Below are 19,227 nucleotides of genomic sequence, written 5' to 3'. Positions count from 1 at the left end.
TCTTTTGATGAATTAGCTGTTGTAAGATGTTCTGATATTATTAAGTTACTAGCCTTGTGGACAGTGATGTTTAACTGTTACCACTGTACTGTAATACCATTTGAATGTTTTAGTGAGTTTTTAGGTTATGCTTTGTGTTAACACAAGGAGTTATGCAATGACAAAAACATGACGTTTAACCTTAGAGATTTATCTTGGGAAAGGTAACCCATCTTGTGAATGGCAAGGCGATAAAAGCGCCTATTTGTATCCCTGTAGACTCTAGAGGAACATGATAACCTACAGAACGGTAGGGAACGGGGAGTGTGTACGTGTATATGGCCTGTCCGACTTAGTCGGCAGGTCGTGACGGCATCTCCGTCACAATACACATCATTACAGACTACAACAAAACAACTGAAAACACAATGTTCAGTGTGTGAGAATGTTCTTTGTTTCACAACTGCCAAAGCACATTTTTAAAAACCTTACAGTATCTGTTCTCAGAATATATCACTGTATATCACAATTGGGCATTCATAGATTTCTGTGTTTCATATGAACAGTATGTAAATCTACAGAAAATACAGTATGTATGTTACGGTACATGTGGGAATACGGTACATGTGGGAAAACTAGGGTTAGGGTTAGGTGCTAGGGTGACTTGGTACATGCTGGCATGTCTAACCCTAACCCTAACCTTAACCCTAACCCTAATCCTAACCCTAACCTTAACCCTAGCACCCTAGCACCTAACCCTAGTTTTCCCACATGTACCGTATTCCCACATGTACCATAACATGTACACTACTGTACTGTATCACAACTCAATGCAAACACTACAGAGGATCCATTACACGCAACAATACTCACTGAAAACAATGTTCAGGGTGTGATGTTTTATTTATGGAACTATACCACACACGCACACACACACACACACACACACACCACAATCATTTGCAACAAGTGTCTTAAATGTTGAGTTGTTATGTTTAATGAATGAAGCTAGGTGTGTTCATTGTGTTCAATTTTTGCTGACTGTGGCAAGCATTTTGCATCACATGAGCTTTAATTTGAGAATTTGAGCAGAGTTTTTTGCAACTTGTGTTTTAGCAAGACAAAATGTGTTTAGATTTATGAGAAAAGGAGGATTGTGTTTTGTGAATTGTGTCTTCATGTGAAATGTGTTTATGGTTTTGGCAAATGGGAGCTAGTTTTATTAAATGTGTTTAGAGAACTGGTCATTTGGTTTAGAGAATTGGCTTTTGTGTTTTAGCAATTGGGAAAAACTGTAATAAAGATTTAAAAATGATGTTAGTATTTTTGTATTATCTATGCCATTGTATTATCTTAGTTGAATATAATTTCAATGTATTATAGACCTACTCTTTATAATAACAACAACAAAAGTTCGCTAGTATGCTGATGTCTAGCTAGCTAGCTGATTTGTGCATTTTGACACAATCTATGTCGCTTGTGCTGTACATTTGGGTCTCTGATGACATTACTAACACAGAAATTGTAAAATAAAACATATTTCAATTCAGTATATGAATGTATAGGTTATATAGGGTGGATAACAGACACCTACTAGATTACTAGATAAGTTGACAGTGGTGGCCCTTGCACAACAACAGAGACATAGGATCCCCGACTTGTTTTGCTCGATTGCAAGGTTTCACAATTCCCAACATTAGGACCGTGTCACACATATGTGTATGTGTATATATATTTTTTTTTTTTTACAAATATTTTTTATTTTATTTATTTTTTACTATGAGTGGGCCCCCCCCCCCTGCCTTTCGGGGCCCCAATCGACCGCCTGTATGGCCTGTAGGACGGGCCGGCCATGGTGGTAGTGCTACAAGGCCCTGCACACTGAGCTTTTTCAGAGGCACACTCCAAATGTAGTTGTTTCACATCTCCCAGAATGCCTTGCAAATCATCGACAATCGTGGGAAATGCACAAGCAACAAAAGATAACAATTGTAATTATTTTCTTCTTTGCTTTGTCGCATATAAAAATATATATTTTTCGACCTCAAGGATCAGCCGTTCGTCGTCCATTCCTGCAACAAGCTTTCAAGCACCTGTGGTGAATAGCAATTCGCAATAGCTGAGTAGTTGGCTACAAGAATGTTCAATCTGGTATTATCTCTATTAACCGCTGTGGTGATTTAACAGCTGATAAAAAAATACCAAAATAATATAATAATATCAAGTAGACTACAAACAGAGCAAAACAATAAAACAACGCCAGAAAACAACTAATAGGCTATACAATTATAACCAACAACTACAATTGTAAATATACAATTTATCTCATTATGACGCATGCGTCCGCCGTCCAAAATCAATTTTTACTTTTGACGCAGCCATCGGACGCGACGCAACGCAGCAAGTGGAGCACCTTTCATTGATTACAATGCATTTGATCCCAATTCCGGACGCAACGCTCGATGGCCATGGTGGAGCTTGGCCGTTACAGGCTCAACATCCCCCATGTAGGAGGCCTCTACGCCACAAGTCAAAACTGTCTTGCGCCTTTGTGATGTCACAGGCGGATGACGGCATACTAGCATGGGTCGATTATAAATAGAGGTGAAACCCGGGATCACCTCAGTTAGAAAATAACATTTGATGCATGCACATGCTCTTTGTATATACAAAGATATATCTACTCTTGTTGAAGAGAAAGATGATACTGGAGAGCATTGGCAAGCCAGGTGATGGCACAGAAAATAACATTTGATGCATGCACATGCTCTTTGTATGTCTACTCTTGTTGAAGAGAAGAGCATTGGCAAGCCAGGTGATGGCACAGACATCCATATGTTCACCAGAATACTGTAGGATTCACGGATGACGGCGTACTAGCATTCGTAGACTATACATAGAGGTGAAACCTGGGATCAGGTCAGTTAGAAAATAACATTTGATGCATGCACATGCTCTTTGTATATACAAAGATATATCTACTCTTGTTGAAGAGAAGATGATACTGGAGAGCATTTGGCAAGCCAGGTGATGGCACAGAGACAGTCAGGTCTACCCCGACACAGGGGTCGACAATAACATTTGATGCATCCACATGCTCTTTGTATATAGCATATCTACTCTTGTTGAAGAGAAGATGATATCTACTCTTGTTGAAGAGAAGATGATCAGGGGTGCAAACTTGTCACCTTTTAGACGTTTTTTTTTTTTTACCTCAAAATAGGTCAACAATGTTCCTATGTTGTCACCTTTTTGGGCCATCACCAGTTTGCATCCCTGATGATACTGGAGAGCATTGGCAAGCCAGGTGATGGCACAGAGACAAGTCAGGTCTACCCCGATACAGGGGTTCGACCGAGGAGTTCATTTCACAGATAACAGGTCTCCTCTCTTTTTCAGGTCCCAAGGTCCTTCTGCAGTGGCCTGATGTCCTACCAGCAGCAGAGAGGCAGTTCTGATTGTGGGCTGTTTGCTGTTGCGAACAGTCTCCCTCTCTGCAGAGGTGAGGACCCAGCAAGCATGGAATATCATCAGTCTGCTATGCGTCACCACCAACAACAAAAGTTCGCTAGTATGCTGATGTCTAGCTAGCTAGCTGATTTACTACATTGTTTTAAGGCACATTTTCCTGCTTTCAGGCTGGGCACCTCCTGACCCCATTCCCCAGCTCCATATGGATGTCCAAGCACAGCCCAGTCAGTGGGACCCAGACGAGCCCTGTTAGCCTGATGGGAATAGATGAGCTCCAGACCTCATGGATGAGCAGCTCTGATTGGAGGATGGAGAAACAGACAGCTGGTGGAATGAGTGAAAGAGACACCCTCCGTGCCGCTGTGGACCGCAGCAAAGGCTCCAAAGATCAGTACCAGCTTCGCCAGAACCCCGCCAGGCACAGCGGGAGGCGCTCACACGCATCCACTTCCAAAGAGGCGGCGAGGGGGACAGCAGGGAAGAAGAGCCCGCCCGGCCGTGCCGCTCAGGTGGAACAGAGCTCCACGCGGAGGAGCGCCTCCCTGCCCGGCGTTACCCCCTCCGCTGCTCACTCCGACACTCTGCGGAGAAGCAGTAAGCAGGCCACCCTCACTGGGATGTTCCGAGGATGAAAGGCAGGGAGAAACACTTCCATGGTGCCAGTGGGCCAGACGACAACTGCCCAGTTGTTTTTGTGTTGGTGTTGTGTGATACAGCTGTAGTATGGTATCTTAGTTTTGTAGGTTGTGTTTGTTAATCTGATTTGATCTGTTAGTTAGGGTTAGAGTTAGGGTTACCACTTGGTCAGTTAATTAAATTACTTTATCATTCATTTATACATTAGATTCATTTCGCTCTTCTTTTATAGAGTAGTTTTCAGTTCATGTGTTTCTAGGAAACCTGTTTGTGTTTCTATTTTACAATAAATCTTGTTTTATTTATATTCTCCCACCTGAAAGAGAGATGGGTGGCCTAAACCATCTGCAGAGCTCCTCTAATCCTTTGTCGAGGAAACACACTAGGTTGTTGCTGTGTGGAGCGAAGGAGAGAACTCAGAGACGCTCCCTCCAGCTGCTGCCCTCCTGGCCCCCTCTTGGCATTGGGGTGGGAACGGGGCCCCCCAACCCAGATCTACCCGGCCCTGTCCGCAGCTATAGGCCCTGCCTTGCTGTAGAGGAGGCAGGAAAGGAGAGCGATCGGGAGCGTTACCATAGTTACAGACGATTGGTGGAGATGGTGTCTGAGAACTACAGCAAGAACCAACCTCTTCCCTTCACCCGAACTAAACCACAGGGTCGTACACTTCCACAAGACACACACAAAGCAGCCATCTTGGGAAGGACCTGTGAGACTATGACCAGAGAGGCCGGACCCCTAAGAGCTAACTCCAATGTGTTTAAGTGGAGAGATGTGTCCTCAACCAAACAGGTCAAAGACAGGAGAGGGGAGGTGGTTCTTCGTAAGCCACTTAGTGGAGCTGTGGACACACAACCTACCAGTGATGCAACAAAGCAAGCAGAGGAGATGGACCTCTCTGCGGAGGTTGCCGCCCGGCTCAATTTGGTAGACAAAGAGTCAACCATCCCAACCCAGACCAACGCATACACCACACACACACGCCACAGTGATGAGGACTTCCCCCGACTAAGCAAAGAGATGGTGGTAGAGGTGAGCCCTGCTTTGGGTCAAAGGGACCCTAACCTGGTCCTTAGTTCTGCCTTTAAACTACGCATTACACAGAGAGACCTGGCTACACTACAGGAGGGCAGCTGGCTCAACGATGAGGTGATTAACGTCTACCTGTCCCTAGTGATGGCACGTACGCCAGGGCAAGAAGGGGGGCTCAGGGTCTACTCATTCAGCACCTTCTTCTTCCCCAAGCTGCATGGTAGAAGAGGGGGACAGGAAGGGGGCCATGCGGCTGTGAGACGCTGGACAAAGGCTGTTGACCTCTTCCTGTATGACGTCATCCTGGTTCCATTACACCTGGGAGTCCATTGGTCTCTGGCTGTGATTGACTTTAAATCCAGAACAGTAAGGGCCTATGACTCTATGGGCCAGAGACATGACGATATCTGCAATTTGTTACTGTTGTACTTGAGAGAGGAGCACAAGGCCAGGAAGGCCAGAGAGCTGGACATCTCTAAGTGGACCATAGGCAGTATGAGGGCAAGTGAGATCCCCCAGCAGAAGAATGGCAGTGACTGTGGAGTTTTTGCCTGTAAATACGCTGACTACATCGCTCAAGGACGGCCTCTCACCTTTAGACAGTGTCACATGCCTCTCTTCAGGAAGCTGATGATCTGGGAGATCCTCAACCAGAGGCTGCTCTAGAACTACACACCACTACAAACGACTACAGAAACGACAGCTAGATGACCAACAACAACAGAAGGACTACTTCTCAACAACCACAACCGGCTCGACAACTACATTTAAGCAAGAATAAGCACAACAGCAATAAACAACAACCTACAGGACCAAATCAGGGGACCACAGAATGCTCTCCCTCTCTCTGACCCAGTGAACACCCCAACAGTATAAAAATAAAAAATAAAAAAAGAGCAATGGAAGAGAGGGTTAGTCTGTCACATGTATACCATTAACAACTAAACGTAAGTCTTAATGCTGGCTGTCAGGCTTTTCCCTCTAGAATGTCTTTAGAATGTCTCTACATAGGAGTTATCCTCAGCCTCTGAATATATCCCTAGCGCAGTTATGATCAACGGGTGCGTGTGCGCCATGGTCAAGCATCAGTAATGACAGAATATGTCTAATTTTGCCCTTATTATTTTGACTCTTGATTGTGTCTGTTGTTCTGCCCAGATACAGCCTGTGCCTTGACTAGGGGTGCATCAGAAATGCAGGACACTACATGCGGAATAACACATTTCGAGAAGCTTTCGGACTGAGATCATTATAGAGAATGGAGGTGAGGTTGACATTATATCTGCTACAGGGCTTTGAGGAAAGTCACCCCACCTCTGTCATAAAATAACCCAGCATCACTGAATGTGTTTCTGTGTTGGTCACAGGTTATGAATGTGTTTCTGTGCTGGTATGAACCAGTCTGGGTCTTTGCTCCATGTGATAGGATCACCAAGGTGTCACACTCCGGCCAGCAGGACTTCAAGATGGCGGGGTTGTACTTGTTGTACAAATTTCGTTGTATGGTACCTGTACTATGGTGTATGGTGGCGTTGGATTTGATGAACCGACGTTGGTGTGAAATGGTCAACTCTTGGGCGCCGTCCGGCATGTCGTGTTTACGATGAAGATGCCTGCTATAGTAGCAGATAGAGCCTCCCCTTCCTAATGTTGTTTCTCTATTGCTATTTAGATCAGAGCGAGTAAGACAGACAGTGGGAGAGATTAGGGATGTTGACGTCCCCCCCTTGACTTGCTCCCCAAACAATCTGTCCAATGGAAGGAGATGCCGAGATTACCCCAATCCCTCTTTGTAGTGCTCCCCCTCACAGTGAACCTCAACCTCACCTCCTCCCCCTTTCCCCGGGCTCCCCCAGCTGTGACGATGGGAAAAATCCTGCTAACAGGAGGAGTAGGCGCATTCAAGCGGTCAAGGAGAAGACCCAGAAGAAGCAGGAGCCCAAGGACAGAGTGGCAGCTCAGAGACCGTCCAGACAGAACACATCCCCCACCAGAAGAGAGAGGGAGAGTGCCATGACTGGTTTGGATCTCACTGTTGCTTCTGAATATGAGAATAAAGGAGGCAAGGACCCAAAATGCACAAGCAACAAAGTGACAATCTCCTCTCCCATACAAAATTCTGAGTTCCAGTAATGGCTGCATAGACATGGAGGCAACTGAGAAACCCACTGGGCCTTTCATGGAGGATGTGAGGGCAATAAGAAGAGGACGTAAGGGACGTCCTAAACGAAATCATCCTCTCATAACAGAGTCCTCTTTAAGTATGAAAGAGTCAGTAGATCCCTCAGTTACCATGATACATTCTTCACTGTATAGTAGTGAGGGTTTATGTGAGGGCAGCTCAGGAGGTGATGGTAAGGGTGCCTTGAGTTACGTAGAACACAACCCCCTCCCTCGCAATAAAAAACAGAAAAAATACAGCAACTTTGTTTGTCTCAGTGAATCTTACACTGTTAATGTTAATGTTGATCTGGAAACTACAGTGACAACTACATTGATGAAAGAAAAACAGGAAGAGTGTCTATCTGAAATCACAGCACAGAACTTGGATACTGAGGATCAAACAACATCCCTAAAATCTGTCTGTAAGAAGAGGAAAGTTTCCCCAATTGTTGAAGTGGAACCTTCTCAGAATCAAAGGAAGTGCTTAAACTTTAATAGGATTGCTTCAGAAGATTCTCCACTGAGATATCCACAGACATTGCCAAAGCAGAAGACATGTTCTCCATCCCACAAGCTTGGGACATCTTCGGAGCCAACTGATGTCAGTGGCAACCTGTTGCACAATGGATCTAATGGATCCTCTGGTACTGATGGAATACCAGTGGCTGAAAGATTTAAAAATACACAAGAACCTAAGACGGTCATGGGAGGCTCTTTAGCAGAGGACAACGATGAGAGAATACCTGAGCCTTTGTCCATGGAACTTGATCAAATACCAATCCTGTCCTTCAAGAACAGATACACCCTGCAGGCGTCAACCTTCCAGATGGCCATCCTGCTGCAGTACAATGCGGAGGACGTGTACACGGTGCAGCAGCTGGCCGACAGCACGCAGATCAATATTGACATATTGGTGCAGGTGTTGCAGATCCTGTTGAAGTCCAAACTGCTTGTCCTGGAGGATGAGAACGCCAACGTGGACGAGGCAGACTTCAAACCTGACACCTTAATAAAGCTGTTCCTGGGATACAAGAATAAGAAGCTGAGGGTCAACATCAACGTGCCGATGAAGACGGAGCAGAAACAGGAACAGGAAACGACCCACAAGAACATCGAGGAGGACAGGAAGTTGTTAATACAGACGGCCATTGTGAGGATCATGAAGATGAGGAAGGTCCTGAAGCACCAGCAGCTCCTAGCCGAGGTCCTCAACCAGCTGTCCTCCCGCTTCAAACCCCGCGTCCCCGTCATCAAGAAATGTATCGACATCCTGATCGAGAAGGAGTACCTGGAGCGCGTGGACGGAGAGAAGGACACGTACAGCTACCTGGCTTAACAACAACAACAACAACAACAACAAACAAACGTTTCCATTCTTCTCCTCCACCTTCCCCCTCTTTTTCTTTCTTCTTCATCATCAGTTCTCAATCAGTTCATCAGTTCTCGAGTAATAAACAAAACAAAAACAGAAACACACCGTTCGTTTCTCCTCCTGACACCCTGCTGCTGCTGCCGCCGCTGTCGTCGGACGGACAGATAAGGAGAGGAGAGGAGGGGAAAGAAACACACGTGAAAGAAAGAAAGAAAGAAGGAAAGAAAGAAAGAAAGAATGAATGAAGCCCCAGTCTTGGGAGGAGAGGAGAGGAGAGGTGAGGTGGAGGTGTTTTAGTCAGGTTGTGTTGCTGAAGCTGGACTTTGACCTTTGACCCCCCCCCCCCCCGGAGGACCCCAGCTGCTCCCCGCAGCGCCGGGCCGATCAGAACTGCTCAGGATCGACCAGACGCTCCTCTGTGACCTGTACATAACACACACAGACCTTTGACCTTTATCTAACTACGTTAATAACATCACCCAACCCCCCCCCCTCCTCCCTGTCCCCTGGCTCCCCCAATCAGAAAACAAACCAACCCCCCCTCCCTCCCCCTCTCCCCAAAACATAAATAAATCAGAAAACCAACCCCCCTTCCTCCTTGGAGCCCAGGCTGCATGCTACTGTCTCTCTCTAAAGGTTTCTGTAAAAAAAAAAAGAAAAAAAAAAAAAGAAGAAGAACAGAGCAATGTGTCTTTGCTCTTGCAAGCTGATCAACAATGTATTCGAGGGTTGATAAAGCACAGGGAGGAGAAGAAGGTAGAGGAGGTTTGTAAAGGTGTACCATCTGAAACGAGGCAAAGGACAAGGAGGCCAAGAGAGAAGCCGAAGAAAGCAGAGAAGAAAAGGAGGAAGCCCAGGCCTTTGTTAATAAAGAGAGAGGAAGAGCAGGATGAGGATCAGTTGGACTTGGCCAGAGCAGGAGCACACGCAGCAGATGACAGCCCCAGGTGTCTCTTGTGTTTGGACAAGTCCCATTTCCTCCTCATCCAGTGTGTGGTATAGCATTGATAAAAGAGGAATAACTTTTGAACCGGACACTCTCTTCTCCTCTGACAGCTCAACTGTGGCATCATTGAATGGGGATAGCACTTTTAGACATTCTGCGATGATGTCATATTGTTCTAATGTGAGTGGGGCAATGTCAGTACGTAGGCCGGCCAAAGCTGCTGCTATAGGCTCCTTGAGGTCATACACACGCTGCAGCATATGGTACGTACTGTTCCAGCGTGTATCCACCTCTAGGGCTGCAACTAACGATTATTTTGGTAGTCGACTAATCTGTCGATTATTTTTCCGATTAGTCGCGATTAGTCGTGTGGCTTTTCGCTGCGCGTAAATGGCGATGCAGAAGCATAAATCCGGCTTAACTAGCTATCTAACCTAACGTTACGCCAAGCTACAGCTGCTCACAGAGCTAGTTGACTGGCTAGCTAGCATTGCTGGCTAGACTACAGACAGCTCACGTTAGTAGGCTACGCTTGGCGCTGTTTATCTTACAGACAGCTCGCTGGTGGACTCAACATAATTGAAATAGCATTCACTTATCAAGCATCATTCATGATCATCCACCATGACTACCTGGTATTTTAATAGCGACCACCCCTCACTTCATTTCATCTCGCGTTCTCCTGGCTTCAACATGGAAAACCCCTGCTACGTAACGTTACATACAAGCGCCTCTGTCTGTCACATGCGTGCCACAGGGCAAATAAATTAATAGCACAAACGCTCATAGCATGTACAGCCCTGTCCATGAGACGTTGTTTTCCAACATGTAACAGTAAAGCTAACATAAACATTACGACCCTAACAATATAACGTTAGCCAGTTGGCTAACAACGTTAGCTAAAACTTACCCAGCTGATTCTTGCATGGCTCCCGTAAAAATAAAAAAAAAATAAAAAAAAATCCCGTTTTTTTAAATATAAATTTTTATGTGATTAGTCGACAACAACATTTCACGTCGACGAATTTTCGTAATCGATTAGTCGTGACTAGTCGACTAATCGTTGCAGCCCTATCCACCTCTTGGATCAGCTTCAGTGCCGGCCGGCCCATTTGCTCCTGCACCTGTGCCAGCCTCTCCTATAAAATTTGCCAACAAAAAGTGATTCATTCAAGAGTCACTGCAGCAGCAACTTAAACCAAACAGCGTCATTTAGAATAATTGCAATGAAAGAAAGGAATTCACCTTTGCAGTGGTGCTGCTCTTAAAATAGCCCACCATCTTCCGAGAATTTACCCGGATGTCAGCCAACACGTTGTTTTCTTTAATAGCCTTTTTTATAAGTAAATTTAAAGTGTGCGCCACACAAATTGTGTGACGCAAGTGCAACTCCTTGGCACAAGCACCCATATTTGCTGCGCCATCCGTCACCATGCAAGACACTTTGGTGGTAATACCCCACTGGGCCATAAGTGCTGCTTTGACGTTGGCCAAATTCGCAGCAGTATGTGCATCAGGGAAATGCAGCACCCCTAAAACAACAGTGTGCAAAGAGGTGCTTTCATCTATAAAATGGCAGGTCACAGCCAGATATGCATCAGTGTTGATGGAGGTCCACATGTCTGTTGTCAAGCTAACTGCAGATGCCTTCAACACAATGGCTTTGGCTTTCTCCTTGGACTCCTGATATCTGGACTCCACCATAGCTTTCAAAGCCTAAAGGAAAGAAGGGAACACTCTTGGAATGGCATATATGCGGAAATGGGGAAATGGGGAAAATGCTTAATGTGCTCACATACACACCTGCCTTGTGGGGAGAACATAGGTAGGGTTGAAATTTGAAAGCTTTAACAAGCTTTCTGAACCCTTTGTCCTCCACAATGGTGAAGGGCTGGCAATCCTCAATCACCATATTGACCATCATTCTTCAGTGCTGATGAAAAAAAATGCAGTATTCAATTGCAGATGTCATTCATTAGTCATATTTAAAATATAAATGAATGTTGTCTAATAAAAACGTACCCTGTAATTTTATGTTTGTATGCTGTCTTATCATTGCATCCTAAAAAGGCTTACCTGAGCTTGGTCCACCTTGGTTGGTCTCCTTGTTCTCATGCAGGGCTCTATAATGCCTCAGCATAGATGAAGTGTTATTGCTGTATCCAAGTTCTTTTGAACACACCAGACACTTCACCTTTTACAATAGCAGAAATTAGAAGAAAGACATTAGAACAATAGACGATACACTGTGTTGTCACATTTATAAATGGAAGGTGTAGAGTAGAGGATAAAAGGGGCCGAGGGGGGGCTACACTAGGGGGGGCTACACTAGGGTGGCCAATGGTCGGATCCCATTGATGTGTTTCAGGAGGCTGTGCAGCTGAAACCCAAGCTCAGTAACATGTCGGACTTTGTGAACTAAGAATTATTGGATGCTACTGAATAAACCAAACAGAATAGGAAACAGAATGGAAATGCATATATATTTTTAAAAAATGGATAGACATAGCTCTCAACTCGGCCAGGGGAAGCGGATGCTACTAGGGGCACCTAAAGTTCGGTCCGGGCCTGTTGAGAGGGTGTCCCACATTGTCCCACACAAACATACTCCTTGTCCCACATTTGGTTTGTTGGGACCTGGTCAGTAGAAGGCACAGGTGAGCTGTTGTACCAGTATGGGAACAATGAAGCAAACCCATGACATAGCATCCTGTAAATGTAGAGAAGACTGTAGAGAACAGTGAGTCCGCTATTACAGACTAAAATACCAAGGTTGTAATTACATGATTTTAATATACTGTAATCGGTTGTGAACTAAAGTGGGCCGGTCTGAGGCATGAAACTCCAGAGCTGAAAATGAGTCCCACTCCGACCCTGTAAGAGTGTATCCTCTTTATATTTAGGGATCTATTTAGGGATCTTGAAAACCCCATTCTCAGCCAGGTAGAGAAAGTGTATGTATGCAACCACTAGGTGTCACTCGGGTGCAGGCAATTAAATTGTCAGTGTGTCTAAAGAGGATTATCGAAGATGTGACAGCAGACGTGTCGTTTGGACCAATCACGATGCAGAACGCAGTCTCCCGGCAACCTTTCAGTTGTCTCCTGGTCACGCGCACAGCAGGATGCAAGCATAAATGTTTTGATTTAATTTGGCTCAAGATTAACTCCATATAAGGATGCAAGCTGCCGTTAAATTCAACAACAGAAGGTGAGCTTCCCCGCAACTCGACGGTTGGACCTCGCCTTTAGTGTGAATAAAGTGAGTAAAAGGAGCAAACTAATAATATATATATATATATATATATATATATAATATAAACTAATAAGCCATGAATTCATACTTTGTTTGATGCCCGTCGAAGGGGAGAACCACCCGACGACCCGGTGTAGTCGGTGAAAGAAGGATTTTATGACCTTGTCTTGACGGGGTCGTGTTTATTTCGATACATAGTGAATACTTCTCTGCCCAGAGCAAAGTGAATACTTCTCTGCCCAGAGCAAAGTGAATACTTCTCTGCCCAGAGCAAAGTGAATACTTCTTGTGATATTCTGACGTGTAGCAAGAATATAATGTATAAATGATGAGACACACACTGGATATCAATTGGACTCTTTAGTTATTCGATGTGCCCGCATTACAGCATATGCATTCACTGACTCTCGACTGCGCATGACCGGGTCTTGACTCTTGACAGTGTATCGAGTCTACCACCGGGTGGCAGTAGGTGGTCTAAACATTACATCACTCCTTTTTTTTTACTAAATGATAAAGTGCATAACATTCAAACAGTCCATTAACTTGGAACATTGTTAACTCGGAAGAACATGTTAACAGTCCTTTGGTACTCCTGCTCTTTAATCGAAGTCACGCAGGTATGCGGGAGGTTGTCTGTTCTCCCTAACTGGATACCTCGGCGGAGGTGCGGGTGGAGGCGTAGCTGGGCCTACTTCCTCACTGACCTCTGAACTTAAGTCCATTAGAGTGTCTGGGTTGTCTCGGACAATCTTCTTAAAGAATGAACTGTTCCTAGTGGTGGTGTAACCACTTCTTCCAGCTGTTATCATGGAACCTTTGACATCGATTACTGTGAGCGGCTCTGCGTTGTAAGGCGTAGTAAGCTTGTTCTGTTTTGGTTGACGACACAGGACGGTGTCTCCTGGCTTGATGTCAGAAGGCGTAGCGTGTCGTCGAGCATCTGAGAGAGCTTTCATCTTTGCCTTGGCCTCTCTGTCGATTCTGCGTATCTCTTCGTCAGCAGGGATGGTGATTGTGTCTGCTGAGGGTAGCTTGGTGGTCATCTTCCGTTGGAATAGCAACTCGGCAGGTGACGTGTTCGTCGTGCTGTGGGGAGTGGACCTGTACTCACGCAGGAAGACGTGCAGCTGTTGTTTCCATGGCATCCTCTGCATCTGGGCGATTCTGAGTACTTTCCCGACGGTGCGCATGAATCTCTCAGCTGTGGCATTAGCTTGTGGCCATAGAGGTGTTATCTTCCTGTGCTTGAACCCTAGGTAGTTGGCAAACTCAGCGAACTGGTTGCTGTTGAAAGGAGGTCCGTTGTCAGTCTTAACAATTCTTGGGATTCCAAACATGGAGAAGACTTTGTCCATGACTGGTATGACTGTGTTTGCTGAGGTAGATCGAATTGGCTCAACAATTGGGTATCGTGTGTAGTCATCGACTATAACTAACAGGTATTCTCCCGATGGGAGTGGGCCATAAAAGTCAGCACTAACACTGTGCCATGGTGCGTCTGGCAGCTCAGACATTTTGAGTGGTTCGGTCCGGGTAACTGGAGTGTTCACTTGACATGGGAGGCAGGTCTTGGTGATGGTCTCTACCTGTTGGTCTATGGTAGGGAACCATACCTTTTCTCTGAGTAGGGCCTTTGTCTTAGCTACGCCCTGGTGGCTTTCATGAGCAATCTGCAGCGCCCTCTGCTGTAGAGCTGCAGGTATGACAATCCTGGTGCCTCGCAGTATGATGTCGTTACCTGTGGACACTGTGAGTTCATCACTGACGAGCTTGTATGGTTTCAGTGCAGCAGCACCTGGTGAGCGGTCTGTGATTAAACGCCATGAGTTATTTCTGATGTGTGCACTGACCTGTTGCAGGAGTGTGTCTTTCAATGTCTCTCGCTGTATCTCTTGTAGTGTCATCGCCTTGGGTGTTGCTTGAAGTGCTACGAAGTTAACGTACTCCTCTGCAACCTTGGATGCTCTTGTGTTCTGTGACGACTGTACCGGGAGAGGGTGTCTAGACATGTAGTCAGCTGGATTGTCAGCTCCTTTTCTATATTCCACTCTGAAGTTGTACGGCTGTAGTCTGAGGCCCCATCTCTCGATCCGTGCAGGTTGTTTTGATCTCGGGTTATTCCATATCATCTCCAATGGTTTGTGGTCGGTTACCATGGTGAATGGATGTCCATACAGATACAGGTGAAAATGTTCGCAGCTCCAGATGATGGCTAGGGCCTCACGTTCTGTTTGCGAGTATCTCGTTTCTACATCACTGAGTGCGCGGCTGGCGTAGGCTATGATGCGCTTCTCTCCCCCTCCTCCTTTCTGACAGAGGATGGCGCCTAGCCCCACCGGACTTCCATCAACAATGAGCTCCGTCTCCTTCCTGGGATCGAAATATGACATTGTTGTGTCGCTCGTCAGGCTGTCCTTGAGCGTCTGGAGTGCCGTAGCTTGATCACTGCCCCACTGCCACGGAGCGTCCTTCTTCGTGAGCCCACGGAGCGGTGCAGTGATGGTTGAGTAGTCCTTTATGAACCTGGCGCAGTAGTTGGCCATGCCCAGAAGACTTCTGATCTCACCTGGATCTTTGGGGTCGCTGGCGTCGTGAATGGCTGACACCTTCTTTGGATCTGCAGAAATCCCGTCGGCAGAAAAAATGAACCCAAAGAATTCAAGGCGCTGCTTGTTGAATTCGCATTTGTTGCGATTGAGTGTCAAACCACTGTCTTTCAGTCTTTTAAACACTGCTCTCAGAGTGTCGTCGTGTGCTTCCTGAGAGACGCCATAGATGATGATGTCATCGCTGAGGTTCTTCACGCCCGGTATACCTTGCAGCGTCTGGCAGATGGCGTTCTGGAACACTTCAGCGGCGGATGATATACCGAAGTTCAGGCGTTTGTATCTTCTTAGCCCGAGGTGTGTTGTGAACGTTGTGATGTAACGACTCTCTGGATGCAGCTCGAGCTGGTGGTAGCCTGCTGTGAGGTCCAACTTCGAGAATACCTTGGCACCGTTCAGCTCGTGTATTACATCGTCCATTGTTGGGGTGATATGTCGTTCTCGCTGAATTGCTGTGTTCGCCTGACGCATATCAACGCAGATTCGGACTTTATCAGGGTCTTTTGGCTTCGGTGGTGTGACGATCGGGGAAACCCAGGGTGTTGGTCCAGATATAGTTTCAATGATACCGTCGTTCTCCAGCTTCTGAAGCTCCGCCTCGACCTTCTGACGGACATGGAAAGGGACCCGTCTGTGCGGCTGGCACGTCGGTTGGATGTCGGGGTCTATATGCAGTTTCACCTGGAAGTCTTTCAGCTTTCCGATTCCGGTGAAAAGCTCTGGGTAGCTCTGCACGAGCTCATCTGCGACAGTACGCCCACTGGGTGGCATCACTGGCGGCGTGTTCACCATATTGATGATCTGGATCAGCCCTAGTTCACTGGCAGTTGCGTAGCTGAGCAGAGATTGTCCGGCGTCGCCTCTGAGAACGTAGAACACACTCTCTGTCCGCTTGTTAGTAGCCTGTACTTTGCATGCAAATTTACCAATGATAGGTAGAGCGTTGTTGGACCCATATGGAAATATTTTGATCATGGCTGTGCTGAGCATAGGCTTTGGGTCAAGTGTGTTTAACACATCTTCATTAATTATGTTGACAGCTGCTCCTGAATCAATCAGTATTTTAACACTGACACCATTCAGCTTGATGTTGGTCTGGGGTTGCTGTATACTTGTGCTGTTGATTACATACACATACCTTTCGTCTCCACTTGATGAGTCTCTTGATTTGGTCTCGGAGCATGCTGTCACCTGGTTCACTTTCTTAGTGCTCCGCTGCTTGTAGTGAGCTGGGTCTTCCTCTTGGCTTTGATGTGCAAATTTCTGACCACGGCAGTGTTTGGCATAGTGGTTAGGCTTTCCACAGGCCCTGCAGTCCTTCCCTCTGGCTGGACAGTCACCCTCGTGTGGATAATTTCCTCCACAGTTTCTACATTGCAAGCTCTTCTCTTTGTGCCTGTATGCTGCATGTTGCTGTTTGGCGCCCTTGAGATGCAGTGCATTGATTGCGGTGACAGCCTTCTCTTCTATGCTTTCTGCCTGTTGTTCAGAGATCTCTAACATTCTCCCTAGGTCTAACATATTAGTCAAAGTCATGTTTGGCTCTCTGAGCGCTCTCCTGCGCAGCCGTGATGAGGTACAGCTCTGTATTATTTGCGCGACTATTTCTCTGTCTGCATCTGCAAATTCACAATCTTTAGCTAGCATCCTCAGTCTGGTATGAAATGTGTCTAAAGACTCACCGGGAAGCTGTATGGCTTGTCTGAACTTGTACACAAGGTAGTGTGTGTTCTTTTTCGGTGAGAAATATCCGTGGAGCTTCGTCTTTGTGTTTTCATAGTCATCACTGTCGTCAGCCAGCGTGTCGTAGATATCATGGACTCTCTCTCCAGCTAAGTGAAGCAGCAGTGCCCTTTTCCTTATTTCTTGAGTAATGTTTGTGGCTACGGTGTAGTTTTCAAATCGGTTGATCCATTTGTTCCATCGCGTTCCAAGCGAACTGGGATCGGTTTCTGTGTCGAATGGCTGTATGGCCATGTGGCCCGAAAATGCCGACTGCATGATACTAGCGTTAGCCTGGGTAGCTTAGCTTAGCTTCTTGCTAGCTAACTACTCACTTCGACTTTTCCGGACGGATTCTTCTTCTTCCTCCTTCAAAAATCGACACTGGTGGCGTTTCCACTTTGAATCCTCGTCGCCATTGTGATATTCTGACGTGTAGCAAGAATATAATGTATAAATGATGAGACACACACTGGATATCAATTGGACTCTTTAGTTATTCGATGTGCCCGCATTACAGCATATGCATTCACTGACTCCCGACTGCGCATGACCGGGTCTTGACTCTTGACAGTGTATCGAGTCTACCACCGGGTGGCAGTAGGTGGTCTAAACATTACACTTCTCTGCCCAGAGCAAAGTGAATACTTCTCTGCCCAGAGCAAAGTGAATACTTCTCTGCCCAGAGCAAAGTGAATACTTCTCTGCCCAGAGCAAAGTGAATACTTCTCTGCCCAGAGCTGAATAGACGAGGATGCTCTCCGTCTAGCGTCCTGTTACTGTAGCCTGTAGGGCTCAGAGCAGAGACAGAGAGCTCATTACCGGTATTACATTGCTAGCTAACTTCAACACAATGACTTCATGAATTTCATAATGTGCTTTTGTTTTCTGCATGCAACTGTTTGGCCTGTTACAGTGATAGGCTAGCTGTCATCATTCTGGCGATGGCCACCTACTGTGACCACGTATACATTCAAGATTCAAGATTCAAGAATGCTTTATTGTCTGTCACAGAGTGACAGAAATTCTCCTTTGACAGGCAGAAGTGCAGCTCAAGAATACAGTTTCCACATTAAAACACACATAGGTCACATACATTAATACAATAAAGACAGACAGATATAACAGTGTTTATGTAGTGCCTATTTAAAAAGTCTAGTCATTTAAAAATAATAGTAATAAAAACAGTATTATGATTTAAAAAGCTAAAATGCTCAAATGCAGTGTGCTTCCTATTTTAAAATGTTCAGGGCGGTGGTTGCAGTGGGAATGAATGATTTTTTATATGTGTTTTTCCGGGCCAGTGGAGTTCTATAACGGCGGCCTGATGGAAGTGGCTGAAATGATTGGTGGAGGGGGTGAGAGGGGTCCTGTGTGATTTGTGTGGCTTTTCTGATTAGTGACCGGTTGTAGATTTCAGACAGGGGGGTTTGAGGTGAGCCCATGATTTTACTTGCCTGATTGACTATACGGGAGAGTTTGGTTTTGTGTTTAACAGTGAGGGAGTTGTACCAGGATGTGTTATTGAAGGTGAGAATGGATTCAATAAGTGATTTGTAAACCAGGGTTAAAATGTCCTTGCTGACGTTAAAAGCCCTGAGCTTCCTCAGCAGGTGGAGGCGCTGCTGGGCCTTTTTGTAAACTGAGTCAGTATGCTGGGAGAAGGACAGAGAGATGTCAATCTCTGTCCCCAGGTACTTGAAAGACTGTACCTGTTCAACCAGCTGGCCGTTGATGCTGAGGGGCTGGAAGAGGTGGTGACAGTCTGCCTTCTCCCTGTTCCCAAAGCACAGCTCCTTAGTTTTGCTGGTGTTGAGCTCCAGGGAGCTTTGCTGGAACACCAGGGCTAGGTCTTCTGCTGCCTGGTGGTACTTGGCCAGGGCGTCGGCCCCAGTCAGGTGGGCCACCAAGGCCATGTCGTCTGCATATTTCAGCAGCACCATCCCTTCTGTGCTGCAGGTGATGTGGTTGGTGTAGACAGCGAAGAGTTGGGGGGATGAGACGCAGCCTTGGGGGAGGCCTGTGTTTAAAATCATCTTGCT

General features: G+C 46.1%; 1 protein-coding gene across 1 annotated transcript; it reads left to right on the top strand.

Annotated features, from left to right (window-relative positions):
- Positions 1-4,413: 4,413 nt before the first annotated feature.
- LOC308171927 (sentrin-specific protease 2-like) lies at positions 4,414-5,813 on the top strand (the record flags this gene model as incomplete). The annotated part of the gene is made up of 1 exon (XM_080546840.1): positions 4,414-5,813. The coding sequence occupies one exon, from the start codon at positions 4,414-4,416 to the stop codon at positions 5,782-5,784; it is 1,371 nt and encodes a 456-aa protein (XP_080402966.1). The 3' UTR covers positions 5,785-5,813.
- Positions 5,814-19,227: the final 13,414 nt, after the last annotated feature.

The sequence above is a fragment of the Nansenia antarctica genome, assembly GCF_963989245.1.
Source record: "Nansenia antarctica genome assembly, chromosome: 16".
Taxonomy (NCBI): Eukaryota; Metazoa; Chordata; class Actinopteri; order Argentiniformes; family Microstomatidae; genus Nansenia; species Nansenia antarctica.
Note: the sequence above shows the minus strand (reverse complement) of the source record. Positions and strands in the feature narration are given on the sequence as shown.